Below are 20979 nucleotides of genomic sequence, written 5' to 3' on the forward strand. Positions count from 1 at the left end.
ACTCTGAAGACTGATGGTAGGATAGGATAAAATTATGGAGTATAGATTAACATGTTGGTTAATAGATTTGATGAGATGTAAATGAATGATTACATCTTTGTACCTTTTAAACATTTTAAAATATTTTACTTTTAGGTGCTGTGTAATGTGTTGAAAGGAAATTATAAGGAATGATTTTGTCAAATTTTTATGAGTTATGGTGGCTGAAAGATCAATTCTTTCTTGTGGGAAAGGAAATGTAAGTAACCTCAAGGAATAGATTGATTTTCAACTATTCTATGCTTACATGGGACAGGTTTTCCATTATTTATAAGACTGTGCTTGGGATACTTTTTTCTGTTAGCCTTAAGTATACAGACTAAATAATTCAAAAAGAGAAGTTAGAGTTTATGTAAGTCATGGTTATTTCTGTATAGTATCAGCATTGCTAAATTTCTTGAATTGTACAAAATTTAATTTTTATTTTTTTATTTTTCCAGAAATGGCAGCACAAAAGGAAATCTATATTAATAGACTATTTTATTAAACGGAAGTGGTTATATAAGAACTTTAAACGAACAGACTCAACAAACAAGGAAAGAAACGTGTTAACTGTAAGACATGTTTCCAATGAATCAAAGTCCAATAACTGTAGACTTCAGAAGAAAAAAGTTTTCAAAAACTTTGTCAAAACAGACAGGTCAGTGATAAATAACTCCTCCAGTAATAGGGCTAGGCCTGAAAACTGATATTAATTGAATAAAATTAACAAAGTAGATCAAACTTGAATTAAAATTTTTTCATAAAAAGTTCTGAAAATATCAGATTAGATTTAAATTTTCCTCAAATTTCTATTGCCTCGTCCAAAGTAAAGCAAATATCTTTCAGCCTTCATGCCAGCTTTTCTCATAAGGATGACAGAAATCTTAGCAAACTAGTATTTTTGTTGAAAATGTATATCAGTTTCAGTTGATTTTTAAGACCTGCTGCTCAGTAATAATACTAGACATTCAACATTTACAACTACCAGGACACAAAATCTCAAAAACTACTTAGAAAAGGAGGACCTTACTCAGGAATGATGTCCATTCAGGAGAAATCAAAAGAAAATTCCTCCAGTGTTATTAAAAAGAGTGAAGATAAGAATCTAGAAACACAAATTCAAGGTTCTCAAAAGAATCTAGTAAAAAAATCAGGTCCAAAGGAAGCTATAAAATCACTGGTTAAATCTTCCAATGAAAGTAAAGTCAATCAGCCTGATGAATTAGGAACATGCATGAGCACAAGGTCAGCATCCAGTGATAAAAAAGCTAGTAAACCTATTAATAAAAATATGGTGACTGTAAAGGGACATTCACAACAAGAATCTACAAAGCAGAAGAAATTATCTCAGAAAAAGTCAGTGCACAAAACCCCTAAATCAAATGAACAGCTTAATCGAAGATCACAAAGACTACAACAGTTAACAGAGGTTTCAACAAGGTCTCTGCGTAATAGAGACATTCAGGGTCAAGTTCAAGCAGTTAAACAGAGTTTGCCACCAACAAAAAAAGAGCACCGTAGCAATACTAAGAGCAAATCTAATAAAGTTAAAACAAATCAGAAACACGTGAAAAGAAAAGTGCTGGAAATAAAGTCTGATTCTAAAGAGGATGAAAATTCTGTAACTAATGAAGTAATAAATTCCCCAAAAGGAAAAAAACGCAAAGTAGAGCATCAGACAGCCTCTACTTGTAGTTCTCAGTGCATAAAAGTATCTGAAAAGTGTCTTCAGAAGAATACTAGAAAAGAGGAAACAAAATCTGTGCCTGTAACTTCTTCTGAGATAAAAAGATCAAAAATGGCTGCTTCAGTGGTCTCTAAAAAGAATGAGATGAAGAAGTCAGTTCATACACAAGTGAATACTAGTGCAAAATCCCAAAAAAGTCCACAGCCATCAGTGCCTGAACAAAGTACAGATAATGAGCTGGAGCAAGCAGGAAAGAGCAAACGAGGGAGCATTCTCCAGCTCTGTGAAGAAATTGCTGGTGAAATTGAGTCAGATACTGTAGAGGTAAAAAAGGAATCTTCACAAGTGGAAAATGTAAAGGAGGAGAAGCCTACAGAAATAAAATTGGAAGAGACTGATACTGAAAGACAAATACTTCATCAGAAGGAAACAAGTCAGGATGTTCAGTGTAATCGTTTCTTCCCCAGTAGAAAAACAAAGCCTGTGAAATGTATTCTAAATGGAATAAACAACGCAACTAAAAAGAACTCCAACTGGACTAAAATTAAGCTCTCAAAATTTAACTCTGTGCAGCAGAATAAATTAGACTCTCAATTTTCCCCTAAATTGTCCTTATTACGACCCAGTTTTTCACTGCCTGCGTTAGAAATGCATCATCCAGTGACTCAAAGTACATTTTTAGGGTCAAAACCACATGATGATAAAAATAAAGCTTGCCAGCAGGAAGAAATGAAAGAAATTAATTCTGAAGAAGTTAAACTTAATGATATTACAGTTGACATTAATAAAACCCCCCAAAAGCCTCCTGAAAATTGTTGTTTGGGTAATCAGATAAAACCACCTCCTGATCAGCCATTGGATAACCAGAAGAAAGATTCTTTTGAATCAACGCCAGATAAGGTAATTATTTTCATCATGTACATAGAGGTGTCTGAGTACTTTCTGATAAGATTTAAGTGTTTACAACATATTTTAACTTAAGAATTAAGTTGTAAAATGTTAAGGAATTCTATTTTATTAACCCAATCTTGTAGTGAGTGATAGAACTTACGCCTTTAGATGTCTCATATTTACATGAATGCTTGTCATTGTTTCCTTATTTTCACCCTTCATTTTAATTTTATGTGAAGCATAAACCTGTTGAAGTCTAGCTTTTCTTTTTCCTTTAACACACTGATTTGTTTCCTTTTTCTATTAATTGTAACCACAGAAACTATGTTTCATAATGAGTGACTAAAATGTAGAACTTGAAGTTGGGCCCAATTCTGACCAAGTTGTTAAAATTAATTTCAGCTGGCACAAATCAACTTTCCCCACCTGATAAAATTTAAAAATTAAACATTTCTAATAGTAGAGATGCCTTTTGGTTTGACTTGTGTGGCCATTTTAAAAATTGGCAAATAAAATGTCTGAAAGATACAAATAATTCAGACCTCAGGCTAAGAATAAAATTGTAGTGGCCAAGAATTTTTAAAATGGAAAAGTAAATTGAAAAACAGAATCTAAATAGCTGGAAGAAACTTGAATGATTATCTGAGAAGTAGTTTTGAAACCTTGTAAAAGCAGCTGAGCCCATTTCTTTCCAAATTAAATCATAGGTAAAATACCAATACATAAAAGCAATAGGCAGAAATTTTATGTGTGTCAAACTTTAGCGTTGTATAATACTGATTTTTAGAACTCCACCAATTTGTTTTAGTTATTTAATTTTGTAATGAGAAAGCTGAGAGCAATAGAGGAATGTGGGTTAGGTCACATGTTTGGTTGTGCAAATAGATTTGAATTCAGGTGTTCTGATTCTCAGCCCATCATTCTTTCTACAGTGAGATACTCTGAATATTAGAAGATCATTTGAGAAAAAAATCATGGATAGAGAAGAAAGTCAAGTCACCTTAAAGTTTTAGGAGTGATTTAAAGTTCTCTTTTGAGGCATTTGGGTCTAGAAGCAAATTTGAGTAAGGAGTCAGGGCTTGTGTCAGAAGCCCTGAAAATAGATTATTGGCTACTCTCGTGGACTAAAATTGAAAGAACTTAAAGGGAACAGATAAAATGTGGTACTCTTAGATTTTATTTTCTGTGCAAATGTGAATGAAAGCATCAATTAGAAGACAATTATTCAAATAGTGATAGTAATTAAAGTAAGTAGTGAGTGGTAGAATGAATAATAAGTGTGGCCTCTTGCAGACACAGAGTGGCTTTCTCTTCAGGGTGTGCTTTTGTCAAAAATTGACAGCTACGCTCCAGGTGTAGTTGCAGAGTGGATCTTTTAACTCCTTGCTGCATAAGTGCCTGTCAAAACTCAGAAGGCAGATAGTTTATGGGGAATATATTGAGAAATAAGAAATCCATTCCTTCGGACTAACTACTAGAATAGAGATGTTTAGTTGGACTACATTATTTTGATCTTCTATAATGCCGCTTTTACTGAGATGTGCTTTCGATTTATGCAACACCTCTATCTTGAGGAATGTTATGAAAAACAGTCCTATGAAGCTTGTGTTAAAATTTTTATTTACGTACAAATTTACATGAGAAGTCTTGAGTTTCAAACGTTTAGAATACCAGAGAGACCAATATTATACTAGTGACTACCACCCAAATTTGACAAAAATTAACATTTTATTGACTTCAGGTTTTTTAAAATAAGAAAAGTACATTACAGATATAAAGACCATACTTCACTCTACTTTCCATTCACCTCTCTCCCCAGAGTTAAATATACTTCTAAAGTTGGTATGAATATTTTATGTTTTTATTTTTGATTTCACTGTGTATGTATATATATCTATTATAAAGAATACTTAACATTGTTTGTATTTTAAACGTTTACATAAATGCTAACATGGTTTGTATGTGTATATTCTATATATACATTTTTTTTTAACTTGATTTTGTGCAATCAGTACTTTTGATATTTATTAATACATGGGTATTTTAATAGTTGTAAAGGAATATACCACAGTTTATTTATGTTTTCCTCTGTTAAAGCACTTCTAGGTTGTTTCCAACTTTTTCACTGATAGCAACAATGTGATTACTATCACAGAGTGGTCAGGAGATGTGGTGGTGACCACATCATTTCAAGACATATTTGATTGCCTGCTGCATCCGAGACACTGTGCTAATAAGGCTACAGAAGATGATGTTTCCTGCCTTTAAGGAATTTACATTGTACTAGTCACTTAGAAATTTCTCTTCTTCCCATAAACGCTAAGATGTTTTAGTTCAGCCATCATAGTAGCTTTTGTTTAGTGAACACTGCCTCTTTGTTAGGCAGAGGAGAGCTTCATATAATTGTCACCACATTCTACAGCATGACTTCTGTTATTATCCATATATTACAGGTGAGGAGAGTGAAGCTTAGAGATTTAAGTGAGGCTTAGAGATCCACGTAAGTGATGGAGTCAGGCTTTGAACTGCGATTGGCTGGCTTCAGAATCTAGATTTATATTTGGGGAAATAGGAGAATGTAAGAAACAATCCTTAAATCATTTGAAAACTTTTTCTGTGGCTACTTGTAATTTTGCTCTTTTTATTATATGGTGTCAGTCTCGGCAGTACTGAAAAATGATGATGGTTGATAAGGCTGAGCATATGATAGCCCTTCTCTGAAAATTTTGGCCTGAATTTAAATTATTTGGATTTTATGAATTTTAAATCTCAATTATTTTATGATTTGTTTTTTAAACTAGTAATTTACTAACTTCCTAATGGAGATTAAGTAGTAACATGTAATTGTTCTTACTGTTTTTAATTTTTCTGCTTTTTAATGCCAAATATAATGTTCATTTTTCAAAAATGTAATGTTCACAAATAATGTTACATGTTCTTTGTAACAATCACAATATAGATAGATACACACACATACATACACACAGAAAGTTAATTGTTCACCTCCTCATTTCCATTTCTTTGAGACAGCTAATGTTGATAGAGTTTCTAGTATTTTCCTTCGGTAGTTATTGAGTATCTGCTTTGACAGAGTTCTGATTTAGGGGCTCTTGGGAATACAAAGATAAATACAATAATAATAGTCTTTGCTCTTAAGAGTTATAGGAGATTAATAAAAAACAAATAACTAATTCAAAATAGGAAGTGATAAGGGCATGAAAGACAGAGATGAAGTAGATGGAAAATTTGGGGAAAGGGGATGGGAAAACTTGGAGGAGACTTCATGGGAGAGGTTAATATTTAAGTAATGACTTGAGTTTATACGGGGGGTAAGGTGTTCTCGATTAGCACTATCCAGTAGAAATATAATGTGAGCCACATAAATCGTTTAAAAATTTCTGGTAGCCACATTAAAAAAAATTGGTAAAATTAATAGATTTTATTTAACTTGTCATATAAAAATACTATTATTTCAATGTGTCATGAATTTTAAAAATTGAGGTGTTTTACTTTTTTGTACTAACACCTCAAAATCTGGTGTGTGATTTACATTTGTAATAAATCAGTCATACTAACCACATTTTAAGTGCTCAGTAGTCAGATGTTACAGTGGCTATTAATGGACAGTGAGGTTTAGGTAGATGAAACTCAGAAAAAGTATAGAGCCAGGCAAATATGAAATATATCTGTTGGAGAGGTAAATTTTTCGATCTAGCGTGAAGAGGAATAATAGAAGTTGATGCTGAGAAGGGTAGCTTGTAGGGAGATCATAAAGAGACTTTTAAGGCCTATCTGTGTGAATTACTCCATATATTATCTTAAATTTTCTTAGTATAGTGCTCCAATTCACTGAAAGTATTGGGATAAGACCCAAAGGTTGATATAAAAGCAAATATTAACGTTTTGAATTATATATGCTTAGAATTGCAGCCTATGTTTGGAATCTAAGCTTGAAAACAATCCAGTGGAAAATGCCACTACTACTGTTTCAACTCTGCTCAGTCAAGCAAAAATTGGTACAGGGAAGAGTAAATTTCCAGGTAATACTTTGAAAATATTGTTTGGATTTCACAGTGGTCAGACATATTTTTGTCAGCATAACAGTAAACTATATCCACTATCAAATAAGCCTGTTAAATCCTTCTTTTAACCATTATGTTTTTCTGATGTGTGATTATCACCATTCTTTGAAGGGGGAGAATTGCTTCTGTTGATTGGCTTGTTTACAGTACTTAAGATGATTCTTTGATTCCCTACCAAAAATTCTTTTGTTTTTCAGTCTTTTGTTTGTGGACTTACTTTCTGGAGAAGTGTTACTTAATGAATTGCTTAAATTAGTGGTAGCAGTTTATTTCTCAAGTATAAATGACTGTGCTTTACCACTTCAGGTTCTTATCTTTAACCCTTACTCAGTTTTCCATCTTAGTAATTCTATCTTTGAATTAAGAATTGAATCAGTTGCTGCAGTTTGTCCACTTATACCATAAAAAAACTTTATTTTTGTAACCTTATGAAAATTTTGGGGAGAATTACCTGGCGGTCCAGTGGTTAGGACTCGGCACTTTCATTGCCGGGATCCGAGTTCAACCCCTGGTCCGGGAACTAAGATCCCGCAAGCTGTGTGATGTGGCCAAAAAAAAAAACAAAAACTGGGCAAGTATTATTTGAACTCTTGGATGGGGATTAGTTCACCTTTATCAGATGAAGCACCAGGAAAAAACAGAAAGGAAATTCCTAATTTCTGTTGTTTCTCTCTGGTAAAGGAAAGATACACTTGGAGCAAAATATTGAGTTCAGATAATTGCTTCCATTGCATGTCATTTAACCTTTTCTCTTAGTGGGGAAAGGGGAAGTATACTATGAACACAAGAAATGCATTTATTCATTAGAAAATAAATTGATTATTGCATTATTTGATTAATAATGTGACTAAAACTCCAGAGACTACAGGGGTTTTTTTGTTTGGGTTTGGTTTTTTATAAATTTATTTATTTATATTTTATTTTTGACTGTGTTGAGTCTTCATTGCTGTGCACGGACTTTCTCTAGTTGCAATGAGCAGGGGCTGCTTTTCTTTGCAGTGCTCGGGCTTCTCATTGCAGTGGCTTCTCTTGTTGCGGAGCACGGGTTCTAGGCTCACGGGCTTCAGTAGTTGCGGCTCACGGGCTCTAGAATGCAGGCTTAGTAGTTGTGGCGCACGTGCTTAGTTGCTCCATGGCATGTGGGGTCTTCCTGGACCAAAGATCGAACCCGTGTCCCCTGCATTGGCAGACGGATTCTTAACCACTGTGCCACCAGGGAAGTCCTACAGGTTTTTTTAAACATGTTTTCGTTTATTTCCATTTAGAGATTGTATAATTATGCAAGCATTTAAACAGTTTCCTTTATTGTTCAGTGCTAGTAATTATTGGTGAAACTAGAGACAAACTTGATCTACCATTAGATCTCTTTGCAGCTCTGTAGAGCCTTTTTGCCTCTTCTCTGAAGAGTAATTTCTAGGAAGGAGCTCTAATTTTATCAAATGGTGTTTATTAAAAATAAAGCATTTAGTGCACTGAGGTTTTGTCTTTATTATAATTTTTAACCATTAGGTGGAGAGCTAATACAAAGGCTTAGTACATAACCCATCTTTTGATTAAATCACAGGTTCAGCTCCCAAACAGCACAATATACTCACTAACCAAACATCTAAGACCAGTGATAACAGGTAAGGTATTAGTTTAATATAAGTATAAATCTGAGAACTTAAGGATTTTATACCTGTAAGTTTTGAGTTTGGGGTTTTTTTCCCCTGAAAGGTTGTGCTAGTAACCCTCAGTTTTTCACATAGAGGTGATACAAGTTCTCTTTTCATTTTAGTTTTTTCTATGTCTGTACATACTATTTTGTAGCTTTTATTTTTTTACTTAATGTGTTATGGGCATCTTTTCTACATTCCTTCCTCATTCTTTTAAATTCTGCAGTAGATATCATTGTGTGAATATTCCATTGTTTAACAATTCTCTACTTTATAGAAACTTTGGTTGTTTCTAGTTTATTCCTATTAGAAAAAAAAGTCCTGCAATAAACACATATATCTTTGTTCACTTATGTGTCTATATCTAGGATAAATTCATAGCTATAGGACTTAACCTGCATTGCCAAATTTCCCTGCAAATTGGTTGTGTCTTATACTCCCAGCAGCAGTGTTTGAGAATGCTCCTTTTTCCCCAAAACCCCCATGATATGAGTATTAGCAACATGTAAAAGTGTTTTCAGTAGCTTAAAAGCTTTTTGTTGTCTTTAATTTCAAAATTAAATTAGTATGATTTTTTAGCTTTAGCTCATTACTGAAAATAGTATTTAGGGCAAACTGTAGTGACTCAAATTGCTAAAACTATGAAATGTAAAACTTACTCATACTATAGTTAGTGCTGCAGTTTTTTGTTTATTTGATGCAAGTTAGTTGTTTCTTTGGGTTTCCTTCCCTGTTTTGGTTTTTAAAAGGTTATTTTTCCCCCCTTGGAATTGATATTTGTCAGTGTTGTATAGAAAATAAGTTTTTTTTTTTTCCTACCAGTGATTTGAAGTGATACGGATCTATAACATTTAATAGTTTTTGTTTGTTTGTTTGTTTGTTTAAAGGGAGATACCACCAAATCATTCTTGGCCTAAGTGTAATTCCCATTTGGAGATAACAATTCCAAAAGAATTGAAACTAAAAGAAGCAGAGAAAGCTGATGAAAAACAGTTGATCATAGTAAGTATACAACTTGACCTTTTTGGTGAAATGTTATAAACATCTTATTTATGCACATTGTCAAGGAATAAATTCATTTTTTTACCTAAAGAACTTTTTGTCGCCATAAGTCTTAATTATGGAAATATTCTTGGTATTGTGACAGCCACCCCCGCCAGTGATTCCATCCTGTAACAAATAATAAAAATTCAAATTTCCATACTTCTAGTTTTATTTACAACAGATTGACACTTTATTTCACATTTGTTATTTCTTAACTGTATCATTTGATCACTACCTTTTTTAGTAGTTTAAATATTAAAATAACATGGAGTTTAATAAGATGATTTTAAATTTCTGTATTTTAGTGTATGTTATAATTTTAAAACTACATTTTACAGGAAGATAAACCAATAGTTAATTTGAATTAGAAAATAAGTACAATTTGGTGGCAAGGTGGAAAAGAGGGAGATATTGTGATTGATTAAAAATCTAATTTGAGTGAGCACAATATATTAAAAAAATGAAGAACCCAAAATAATAGGAACATTTAGTGTAGTTCCAGTTAACATAATTAATAGGATTTTTTGGTACTAGATGATTGATTATAACTTTAATATGGGAGAATAACTTTGTAAGAATTTTCTAGAAATTTTTGAGAAAGATTAGTGAGGGAAAAAGTTGTTTCATCGAATTTAATAATGTTTCTGTTGTCAAATCAGTATGATAGTGAAACAGGATTAGACAAGTAGAATCTAGAGCTGCCCTGTCCAATATGGTAGCCACATGTGACTGTTGAGCACTTGAAATGTTGCTTGTCACAACTGAGGTATGCTCTATATGTAAACATATGTACTGCATTTCAAAGATTAGTACAAAGAAGCATGTAAAGTATCTCACTAATTTTTAAAAATATTTAATACATGTTGAAATTATAACATTTGGGATATGTTTTGTTAAATAAAATATATTATTAAAATTAATTTTACCTGTTTGCTTTTGCAGTTTTTAATGTGGCTACTAGTAAATTTAAAATTACCTTTGTGGATCACATTTCTATTGGATAGTGCTGGTCAAGAGTTGATGGTAATGATGATGATGTTAATGATCATAATAGCAGCTAATATTTTTGAATGCATTGTTCCATCTTCTCCACTTAATTAAGTTAAGCCTTATAAAAAAGTATGAGATAGGTACAACTATTATTTTCCATTTACCAGTGATGAAACTAAGGCAGCTGCTTACTCATTACTGTGAAAACTGCCTTCTTGAAGAGATATTTGTATACCTGTATTCGTTATTCACAGTAGCCAAAAGGTGGAAGCAACTGAAGTGTCCATCAGTGGGTGAATGGCTGAACAAAATGTGTTGTGTATGTATACAGTGGAATATTATTCAGCCTTTAAAAAGGAAGGTAATTCTGACATGTTATAATATGGTTGAACCTTGAGGACATTATCTAAGTGAAATAAGTCAGTCACAAAAAGACAAATACTGTATGATTCTACTTATATAAGGTACCTAGAATAGTCAAATTCATAGAGATAGAAAGTAGAATGGTGGTTTCCAGGAGCTGGGGGGGGGGCGGTGTTGGGGAGCTGTTGTTTAATGGGTATAGAGTTTCAGTTTTTTGTTTTGTTTTTGTTTTTTTGGCCGCTCCTTGCGGCATGTGGGATCTTAGTTCCCTGACCAAGGATCGAACCTGTGCCCCCTGCAGTGGAAGTGTGGAGCCCTAACCACTGGACTGCCAGGGAAGTCCCTAGAGTTTCAGTTTTGCAAAATAAAAATAATTCTGTAGATTGGTTGCACAACAATGTGAGTGTACTAAATACTGCTGAACTGTACACTTAAAAGTGGTTAAGATGGTAAATACTATGTTTTATATCTTAACCACAATTAAAAAAAATTTTTTTTAACTCCCTGAAATTTCAGGTAACATTTTGTCAATAGTTTGAATCTTTTAGAATGAACTTCCCTTTAGTTTTATATACAATCTTTTATTTACCATTTGATTTCTCTCTGCTCTGTGACCCTAGCTGTAAGGCACTAGCATACAGTTATCTGAGATCCTTTTTTTTTCCTATAATTAGTTGAAATTATACAGTTTTAGAGCAGGGAAAATAAAGGGATTATGCTTTTTTTAGTTAATATATTATTCTTAAAGTTAGATCATATTGCTGTAATTTTTCTTGTTAAATAAGGACAAGAATAGAAAACCTTTTGTAAACAATTACTATTCTGCAGCACAAGTATGAATTACTGGAGTACAGGTGATTATAATCAGACTTTCATACTTATTTGATATAAAGAAAATAGAAAATGTTTAATTTTACCTTTTCTCAAGAGTTTCTGGTGACACACTCTTTTTAATATAACTAGAGCAAAACCAAAGATGCCTATGAAACATTATTTTTTCTAAACTTTAGCAGTATAATTATTCACAGATACAAAATACATACTAGTTCTTATTTATAAGGTATTTGCTGTTTGGGGCTTTAGAACTAAGATTGTAGTGTTAAAGATACTTCTCAGTTCCTTTCAGTTGTTATTAAATGCTGTGGAGTGAGTGATTACTAAAATGGAAAACAGTTCTTAATAAAATTACATACAGATTTCAAAGATTAACATCTTAGTTTTTATAATCAACATTGAATGTTATTTTAAACACTTCTCACTCTATGTTCATGTTATAGCTTTAGAGGCTGATGTTCTGGAATTATTCTTTTGGGGGGGAAAAAACCTTCTGTTTGTTTTTTATAAATAGGATGCAGGACAAAAAAGATTTGGAGCGGTTTCCTGTAATGTTTGTGGCATGCTTTACACAGCTTCAAATCCAGAAGATGAAACACAGCATCTGCTCTTCCACAACCAGTTTATAAGTGCTGTAAAATATGTGGTAAGTGCAGTTCATGACTTTTAAAATGCAGAATCAGATAATTAGAGATGAATTGCCAAATTTAAGTCATTGAAAATTTTTGTCTTTAGGAAATGGTAATATATACAAAGCCCTTGTAGTATATATACAGGCTTATTTTAAAACAGAGCCAAACATAAAACCCAGCAAATTTATTCTGGCTGGTGTATGTTGTGGGATTTTTGAATTTAAGTTATATTTTTAAAGTGTTATTGAACCTCTTCTAACAAGTAATGCTGTTCAACTTGAGTATTTAAAAAGTCATTTGATTTTAATAATTATTAACTATTGATAAGCCTGCTTAATATTCAGTATAGCTTGGCACACTTTTTATTTGAGGGATTGATAGTGCTGTATATTATACCAAATAGACTGGGGATTTCCTTCTCTTTGCTAACGTGAGAGCTTTTCTTAATAAAATTAAAGAGAAAAATTCTTGATGGTTAAAACCTCAGAATTTGTAGTATACTTAAAAAAAAATCCCACAAAGTAAATAAGTTTTAGTATGTATTTTTTGATGTATGTGCATTTGAGGCATAATGGGTATTATTTAATACTTGTTTTTGGAAGTAGCAAAATTTTAAATAATTTTGAACCATTTCAGATATCTTGTGAAAATAGTAATTTAATGTAATTGCTGTTTACCCATATCTGAAATGGAATTTATTTTTATTTTATACATGTTACCTTCAGTACTGTACACTCACATTAATAAGACCTCCAGGATATCTGAACTGAGATCACCAATTCATTTCATGTAGGCACCAGATGTTGGATTATTTAAAGATCTTTATTGGCTTCAGTTAAATTTGTATCCTTACCTTTGGTTGAAGGATTTATATTCATGGTTTTATTTATCCAGTTACTTCTTCCCAAGATAAGTGGGGTTTTCTTTTTTTGGTTCCCTTCTGTGATGATCCTTTATATTCCTTATTTCATCTGCTTTTCCACACATACACCCTCCTACTGCTTAACTAAATAAAATGTAAGGTGTGTGGACATAGAATATCTATAGATAGATATTGATTTGTCACTTGAAATTTGTACTTTTCCAATTTGACTGTATTAATATCCTTAAAACTTCAAAAGAAAAATAGCTCTATCAGGCAGCTAAATTATAGAATACTTCTTTGGCAAAAAATATTTGTTTATTTTACATCCGTGAATCTGGTAGAAGTTAAAATGTGTTCTGCTCAAGTTACATTATCTGATTCTTGCAACCAGTTTCCTCAAATTATAAAAAGATTTGGTTTAAAAGACTTAATTCTTTATTTTAAAGGAAGTTCTTAATTTCTGACACAATCTGTAAAGAAATCAACCAGGAATTAATGTACTCTGCTCTTCCACAATACCAAAGGAAATTAGTTTATGGAACAAGGTGGAGTCATCACCTTCTCAACAAATTCTGGCTCTTGCAAAACTGTAAAGCAGTAGAGCAACTTAGGGAAGACTGATTCCTGCCCCACACCCCACCCCCACCCTCCTTGATGGGACAGAGCTATGGGTTATTTTATTTATTTTTGAAATAAGCTCAAGAGAAGGAATCGAGTTTAGCAGTTGGCCATCCTTCACTAACATCAAAGTTAATGTTCTTATCTTTTGCTGTTTTCAAATGTGTAGGTATACATAGATTTTAAGGTAGAAACTCCTCCAGAACATTGTAGCATTCTTTTCTAGTGTATGGAGGGAGGATAAAAACATACCTATGTTAAAGATATTCTGCTGTGATCACAACCCTGGATTTTGGGTTGTGACGTGAATCATTTATTGGGCACCTAATATTGTGCTTTTGTATTAAGTACTGTTAAGTGTTTGATGAAACATCTAAGTTTTTTAAATGCCAGTTCATCTGTTGTGTTTGATTCTTGGAGAGAAGCATATAGAAAAGTCATTTCGTGCTCTGGCTTTTATTTATTTCAAATGGGCAGTGTTCAGCGATTGGAAATCAAGTTTTCTTCCACTTAGAATAAATTAGAATGAGTTATACTTTTTATATTTTAATCAAACATTCTTTAGAAAATAAGTAGTTTTTCCTTAGGGTAAAAAGTTTCCCTTAGACACGGTAATAATCTATGACAGGTAAAAATGGCTGAAGTCTTCTTTTCAAAAGATTAAAATAGCATATAAATTATATAGCCATAGTAGCAATAGAAATTGATGCCACAGAGGCTACTTTTGGTTGACTACAATTTTTTCTTTTCCTTATCCTCTTTGGTTTGGGGTAGGGGAGAGAGTGATGGTGCTCTCTTTCTCTATTCCTTCATTGTACTCCATCTGCCTCATTGACACCATTTGAGGAAATGTATTTTATCTGACTTACTAGAAACTATTTAGGAAGGAGCCCCTTAAGGCCTCAGGGGGAGCCTGGATTCTGGTTTAGACCTAGGTTCATTTCAGTTTCCCTTCATGAACTAAGATAACTGTTTTCCTAAAGGTGTGAAGAGAAAGCAGGAAAAACTCCCCCAAGAGCATTGAGCCATGTTGCTAGGCAAGGAACCTGTCCAGAACTCATCTGTATTTTGAGCTTTTAGTAATGCAGAAGAGGAATAATGTGTGGGTTCTTTGCAGAAAATCTCCTAACTTAATCTTTCTTACCTCTGTCTTTCCCTTATCTCCTTTGATTAACATTTGACTGAATGCTTTGTGGAGGACCTTACTCTCAGGGTATTTGATATACCCTTGCCTTCAAATTTAGGAACAAAGCCTGAAAGAAATGAAAAGTTAACAGTAGAAGATTTAAGTAACTATTAAAGCAATAAATCAATATTAACTATTTAAATTAAATTATAAATTAGCTTTGCAATTTAGAAGTGATAATTACTTTGGTAGAGCAGTGATCAGAAGAGGGGTTTGTTTTCACCTCTTGATGACAAGAAAAACTTCGAAGAAGGATTTGACAGATCCCTGATTAGATGTACAGCTGCACTATCCAGTATGGTAGCACTAAACCACAGAAATGAAAAATGCTGTTCCTCAGTTACAGTAACCAGTGCTCAGTAGTCACATGTTGCTAGAGGCTACGTGTTAGTGTAGATGTAGAACATTTGTATTGTCACAGTGAATTCAGTTAGACAGTGCTGCTACAGAAAGCTGAGGCAGGGAAGCCATGATCCAGTAACCTTTAATTTCTTTTATGTGAAACTTGAGTACATGTGAATTTACTTCTGCATACTTTTTCTATATTCCTTTTGAAGATAACTAGGACAAAGAGGAAACTGGGTGTGGAGCAGGAATAGGAATTTTTAAGTCTTGGGATTGGGAAAGGAATCGGAAGCAAAGTAGCCTTGGCTCTTAGAACTAACTGTACTCCAGCATTCTTAGGGAATAGGGAGCCCAGGTATATTTGTAGGAGGAATGCAGAGAGCCGACTCAGAATTTGGTCTGAGTTTCATTGAGTTTCCCTGCTTAAAGGTTGAAAGTTAAGAAGTAGTTTCTTTAGAAACAGGTAGGAATTTGTTACATAAAAATTACCAAATGTCTTATTTCAAGCATCCAAGTACTTTTTCTCTCTTCCCTGACCCACATTTTTAGTTTTTCTAACTTATTATATCTTAAAGACTTAAAATATTGTGGTGTATAAATGTAGAATGGGAGCAGTCAGAAAGTAATTTTCCTTTGGGATGTGAAGGCCATATATTGGAGAACGAATGTTACATGCAACAAAATTTTACATTTTTAAAAAATAAATTTATTTATTTATTTATTTTTGGCTGCATTGGGTCTTCGTAGATACACGCGGGCTTTCTCTAGTTGTGGAGAGCGGGGGCTACTCTTCGTTGCTGTGCGTGGGCTTCTCATTGTCGTGGCTTCTCTTGTTGCGGAGCATGGGCTCTAGGCACGCTGGCTTCCGTAGTTGTGGCATGTGGGCTCAGTAGTTGTGGCCCGTGGGCTCTAGAGCACAGGCTTAGTAGAAAGTGTTCACAAACTCTGGGGAGGGAAAATATATCTAGTGGCAAATAAAAACTTCAATCTGTTTTTCCTCTACTTTTCTCTATTCCAGAGATGGTACCGCCATTTACTCATATCCACAAGCTGAAAACTTCAGAACAGTCCTTCAGTTTTCTTTTTATTGTCCTTCTAACTCAATCCTTTAGTGAATTTCACCTTCAAAATAGATTCCAAATACTCCCACTTTTGTCATGTCTACTGCTCCTGCTCTGAACCAAGCTGGCAGCATTTTTTGCCTGGACCACTTGTGTAATGCTTCCCTAACTGGTCTCCCATCTTCCATTTTTGTTTCCCTGCAGTCTTTCTGCATGTTGTCCATAGCAGTCTTTTAAAAACTTGAATCATATTATGTCCTTCCTTTCTTTAAGATTTTCCAGTGAATTCACATCACACATAGAATAAAATTCAGAGTACTTAACTGTGGCATCAAGGCCCCGCACACTCTCCCTTCTCTAATCTCATCTCCTTACACTCTTCCCCTTACTTGCTGTACTCCGGTCATGCAGATCTTCCTTCTGTTCTTAAACCACTTCAACCACATTCCATTCTTAGTGTATTTGTACTTATATTACTTTTGCTTGGAGTGTTTCTCTCAGATCTTCACGTACTGGCTCTCTTCATTCTGGTCTTAAAGACACCCTCCCTGACCACCCAGTACAAAATAGCTCCCCTTGTCCCTCTTCTGTCTGTATAACTTATCACGCTCTGAAAGTTTGTTATGTGTATTCCCCACTGGAGTAGAAGCTGTGTCGAAGCAGAGTCCTTGGTAGTCTGTTTATCATGCTGAAGAGCACCTGCCAATGCGTAGTAGGGGCTCAACAAATGCATTGAATTAAAGAACAGATTTTGATTTGAAGCCACAGAACAAGAGTGGTGAGTCTCAGTTTTCTCATTTAAAAATGAGATTAAGGGCTTCCCTGGTGGCGCAGTGGTTGAGAGTCTGCCTGCTGATGCAGGGGACACGGGTTCGTGCTCCGGTCCGGGAAGATTCCACATGCCGCGGAGCGGCTGGGCCCGTGAGCCATGGCCACTGAGCCTGCGCGTCCGGAGCCTGTGCTCCGCAACGGGAGAGGCCACAGCAGTGAGAGGCCCGCGTACCGCAAAAATAAATAAATAAATAAAAATTTTAAAAAATGAGATTAAACCAGATTTCTCTGGGCTTTGGCAACTCTGATATTTGTTGATATTAAATCATTGGGAATTAATAGTATAAATATCTTTGGGGGACATGGAACATATTGTAAGTTAGACAGAATAGTAACATACTTCAAAATATGTAAAGCAGCCCAAATTTGAATTCATTGTGGCAGTTAGAGGTTTATTAACTAGGTTTGCATATTGAATTACATATCTGACTGAATTTAGGTGCTAAAATCATTTGTTCTTTGTTTAGAAAAATAGTCAAAGTAATTTAACTCTTTTTTTTTTTTTTTGCTAAGGTGTAAGAGGTCTTTATAGATTATTTTGTACCAGTGGTTTTTCTTCAGTTGTATTTAATTTTAATTTTCTGTAAGATAAATTTTTCTTTATATATAAAAATAATGCTTCTAATCCTTCTATCACAGGAATTAAATTTTGAGAGTTTTAGTTTCTCTCCTGAAATTCTTCTTTCACATAGTTTGTCCTCTTGTCCTTTAAAATCTTTAGCATACGTGTAATAGCAATTTTAAAGTTCTTTTCTGCTAATTCAGACATTTGGGTCACACTGGGCCTGTTTCTGTTGACTTTTCCCCTCTTGATCTTGGATCATAATTTCCTATTTCTGTCCATGGTCTTACTTTTTTTTTAATAGACTTTATTTTTATAGAGTAGTTTAAGATTATAGGGAAATTGAGCTTACGGTAGAGAGAGTTCCTGTATACTCCTGCCCGTACATATGCTTGACATTCCACACCAGAGTGGTATATTTGTTGCAGTTGATGAGCCTACATTGACAAATTATCACCCAAAGTACATAGTATGTATTAGGGTTCACTCTTGGTGTTGTACATTTCATGGGTTTAAAAGATACATAATGACATGTATCCAGTAATGTCATACAGAATAGTTCTTCTGTTCTCCCTTGCTTTATCCTTGCCTAACCCTGGCCCCAGCCCCTGGCAACCACTGATCTTTTTAACTGTTTCCAAAGTTTGGCCTTTTCCAGAATGGTATGTAATTGGAATCATACAGTATGTAGCCTTTTCACATTGACTTCTTTCACTTAGTATTATGCATTGAAAGTTACTCTGTATCTTTTCATGATAGCTCATTTCTTTTTAGTGATGAATAATATTTTATTATCCTGATGTATCATAATTTATTTACCTGTTCACCTACTGAAGAATATCTTGGTTTTTTCCACATTTCGGCAATTGTGAATAAAGCTGCTATAAATGTCCATGTGCAGGTTTTTGAGTGGACATACATTTTCAACTCGTTTTTGTAAATACTAAGGAGTGCAAATGCTGGGTCGTGTGGTAGGAGTGTGTCTAGTTTTGTAAGAACTGCCAAACTGTTTTCCAAAGTGGCTGTACCATTTTGCATTCCCACCAGCAATGAATGAGATTTTCTGTTGCTCCACATTCTTGCCAAAATTTGATGTTGTCAGTGTTCTGGGTTTTAGCCATTCTAATGGTTGTGTATTGGATCTTATTGTTGTTTTAATTTGCATTTCCATAGTGACAGAATAGGGAGCATCTTTTCATATGCTTATTCGCCATCTGTATATCTTCTTTGGTGAGGCATCTGTCCAGGTCTTTGGCCCTTTTTTTTCAATTAATTAATTTATTTATTTTTGGCTGCATTGGTCTTCGTTGCTGCACGCGGGCTTTCTCTAGTTTTGGTGAGCGGGGGCTACTCTTAGTTGAGGTATGCGGGCTTCTCGTTGCTGTGGCTTCTCTTGCTGTGGAGCACGGGCTCTAGGCACACGGGCTTCAGCAGTTGTGACATGCAGGCTTCAGTAGTTGTGGCTCGCAGGCTCTAGAGCACAGGCTCAGTAGTTGTGGCGCACGGGCTTAGTTGCTCTGCGACATGTGGGTGGTGCACGGGCTTAGTTGCTCTGCGACATGTGGGATCTTCCCGGACCGGGTCTCAAACCCGTGTCCCCTGCATTGGCAGGCGGATTCTTAACCACTGCGCCACCAGGGATGTCCCTGGCCCATTTTTTAACAGATTGTTTGATTTCTTATAGTCGAGTTTTAAGAATTCCTTGTATATTTTGGATAACAGCCCTTTATGAGCTAGGTCATTGTAAATATTGATATCTCCCAGTCTGAGGTTTGTCTTCTCATCCTCTGGACAGTGTCTTTTGCAGAACAGAAGTTTTTAATTTTAAGTTTAATGAAGTCCATCTTATCAGTTCTTTCTTTAATGGATTGTGCTTTTGGTGTTGTATCTAAAGAATTATTGCCATACCTAAGGTCATCCGGATTTTTCCCTTTATTATCTCCTAGGAGTTTTTATAGTTTTGCATTTTACATTTACATCTATGGTCCATTTTGAGTTAATTTTTGTGAAGGTGTAAGGTCTGTATCTAAATCCTTTTTTTTTTTTTTTTTTGCACGTGAACATATAGTAGTAGTTCCAGCACCATTTGTTGAAAAGACCATCTTTTCTCCATTGTATTGCTGTTGCTTTTTACCAAAGATCAGTTGACTATATGTGGGTCTATTTCTGGGCTTTCTATTCTGTTTCATTGCCTCTTTGTTTCTTCTTTCACCAGTGTCACACTGGCTTGATGATTGTAGCTTTACAGTAAGTCTTGATGTCCAATAGTGTTAGTTCTCTGACTCTGTTCGTTTTCAATATTGTGTTAGCTATTCTGACTTTTTTGCCTCTCCATATAAACTTTAGAATCAGTTTGTCAATATCCACAAAATAGCTTGCTGGGATTTTGATTGGGATTGCATTGACTCTATAGATCAAGTTGGGAAGAACTGACCTGTTGACAATATTAAATCTTCTTGTCTTGCCTTGTAAGTTTTTCTTGGACATTGTGTATAAAAGAACACTAGCAACTGAAGTAGATAATCAGATAATTCCCTTCCCTGCCTCTGCCCCCTGCCCCCTAGCCAAAGCTTTCCCTTCTTTCTGTCTGGCAACTACGTTAAGGGACTGATCTCTTAGATTTCATTAGGTGTTGAGTTGGGTTGAAATTTTAGTTATTCTATCCATTTGGATTTTTAATGTCTTAAGGTTGGGATCAGGTGCCTCTCTCCAGCAGAGGTTGAGGATCTAAACTCCACAGCACACAAATCTCTCTATACCTCCTAGCCCCACTCAGCAGATGTCCCATGGGAGAGTTGGTGGAGAATTACCTCTGTGTTTCGCGCTCCTCCAGATTTCAGACTTCCATGCCAGCTCACTTATGACCATTAAGAATTTGACTGATTTTTCCCTGTCCCAGTAGTAGACTTTTCTTGTCCTCTGCCTGTGGCAATCCTGCTCCTCTAAGACACTGATTGGTCAATGTCTTAGGGATAAAAATGGCTGCTGGTCTCTGCTCACCTAGGTAGGGCGGGTTCATCTCTGGAAATCAGTCCACAGCTCTGCATTGCCTTAAAAAAAAAAAAAATGCTTTTTAGTTTATTGGGTGTTTTCTTATTACAACAGAACCAGTGATCTTTTTATGACCTTCTTTATCTTAACTGGGAGTGGAACTTTCAAAGGTATACATTTAGAGAACATTTTTCAGTAATGGATTTGGGACTTGGGATGGAGTGGAGTTTGGGCCATGAATTTTTTAAAATCATGAGTGAAACTGAAGCGGTCAGTAGATTTGCTCACTAAGCCCAGATGACCTTGAGATGAGACTGACAT

The 20979-nt window shown here is 34.6% G+C and overlaps 1 protein-coding gene across 4 annotated transcripts in view; it reads left to right on the forward strand.

The window, feature by feature from the left end:
* ESCO1 (establishment of sister chromatid cohesion N-acetyltransferase 1) overlaps positions 1-20979 on the forward strand; it is a 95060-nt gene that overhangs the window by 30240 nt on the left and 43841 nt on the right. For all 4 annotated transcript variants that reach the window (XM_067699544.1, XM_067699545.1, XM_067699546.1 and 1 more), the window contains 6 exons: positions 136-238; positions 480-2608; positions 6522-6639; positions 8246-8306; positions 9224-9338; positions 12082-12213. In XM_067699544.1, the coding sequence (XP_067555645.1) occupies positions 1058-2608; positions 6522-6639; positions 8246-8306; positions 9224-9338; positions 12082-12213 (1977 nt within the window). In that variant the 5' untranslated portion in view covers positions 136-238; positions 480-1057. The remainder of the gene's footprint in view (positions 1-135; positions 239-479; positions 2609-6521; positions 6640-8245; positions 8307-9223; positions 9339-12081; positions 12214-20979) is intronic.

This window comes from Pseudorca crassidens, chromosome 12 (assembly GCF_039906515.1).
Source record: "Pseudorca crassidens isolate mPseCra1 chromosome 12, mPseCra1.hap1, whole genome shotgun sequence".
NCBI classification, from domain to species: domain Eukaryota; kingdom Metazoa; phylum Chordata; class Mammalia; order Artiodactyla; family Delphinidae; genus Pseudorca; species Pseudorca crassidens.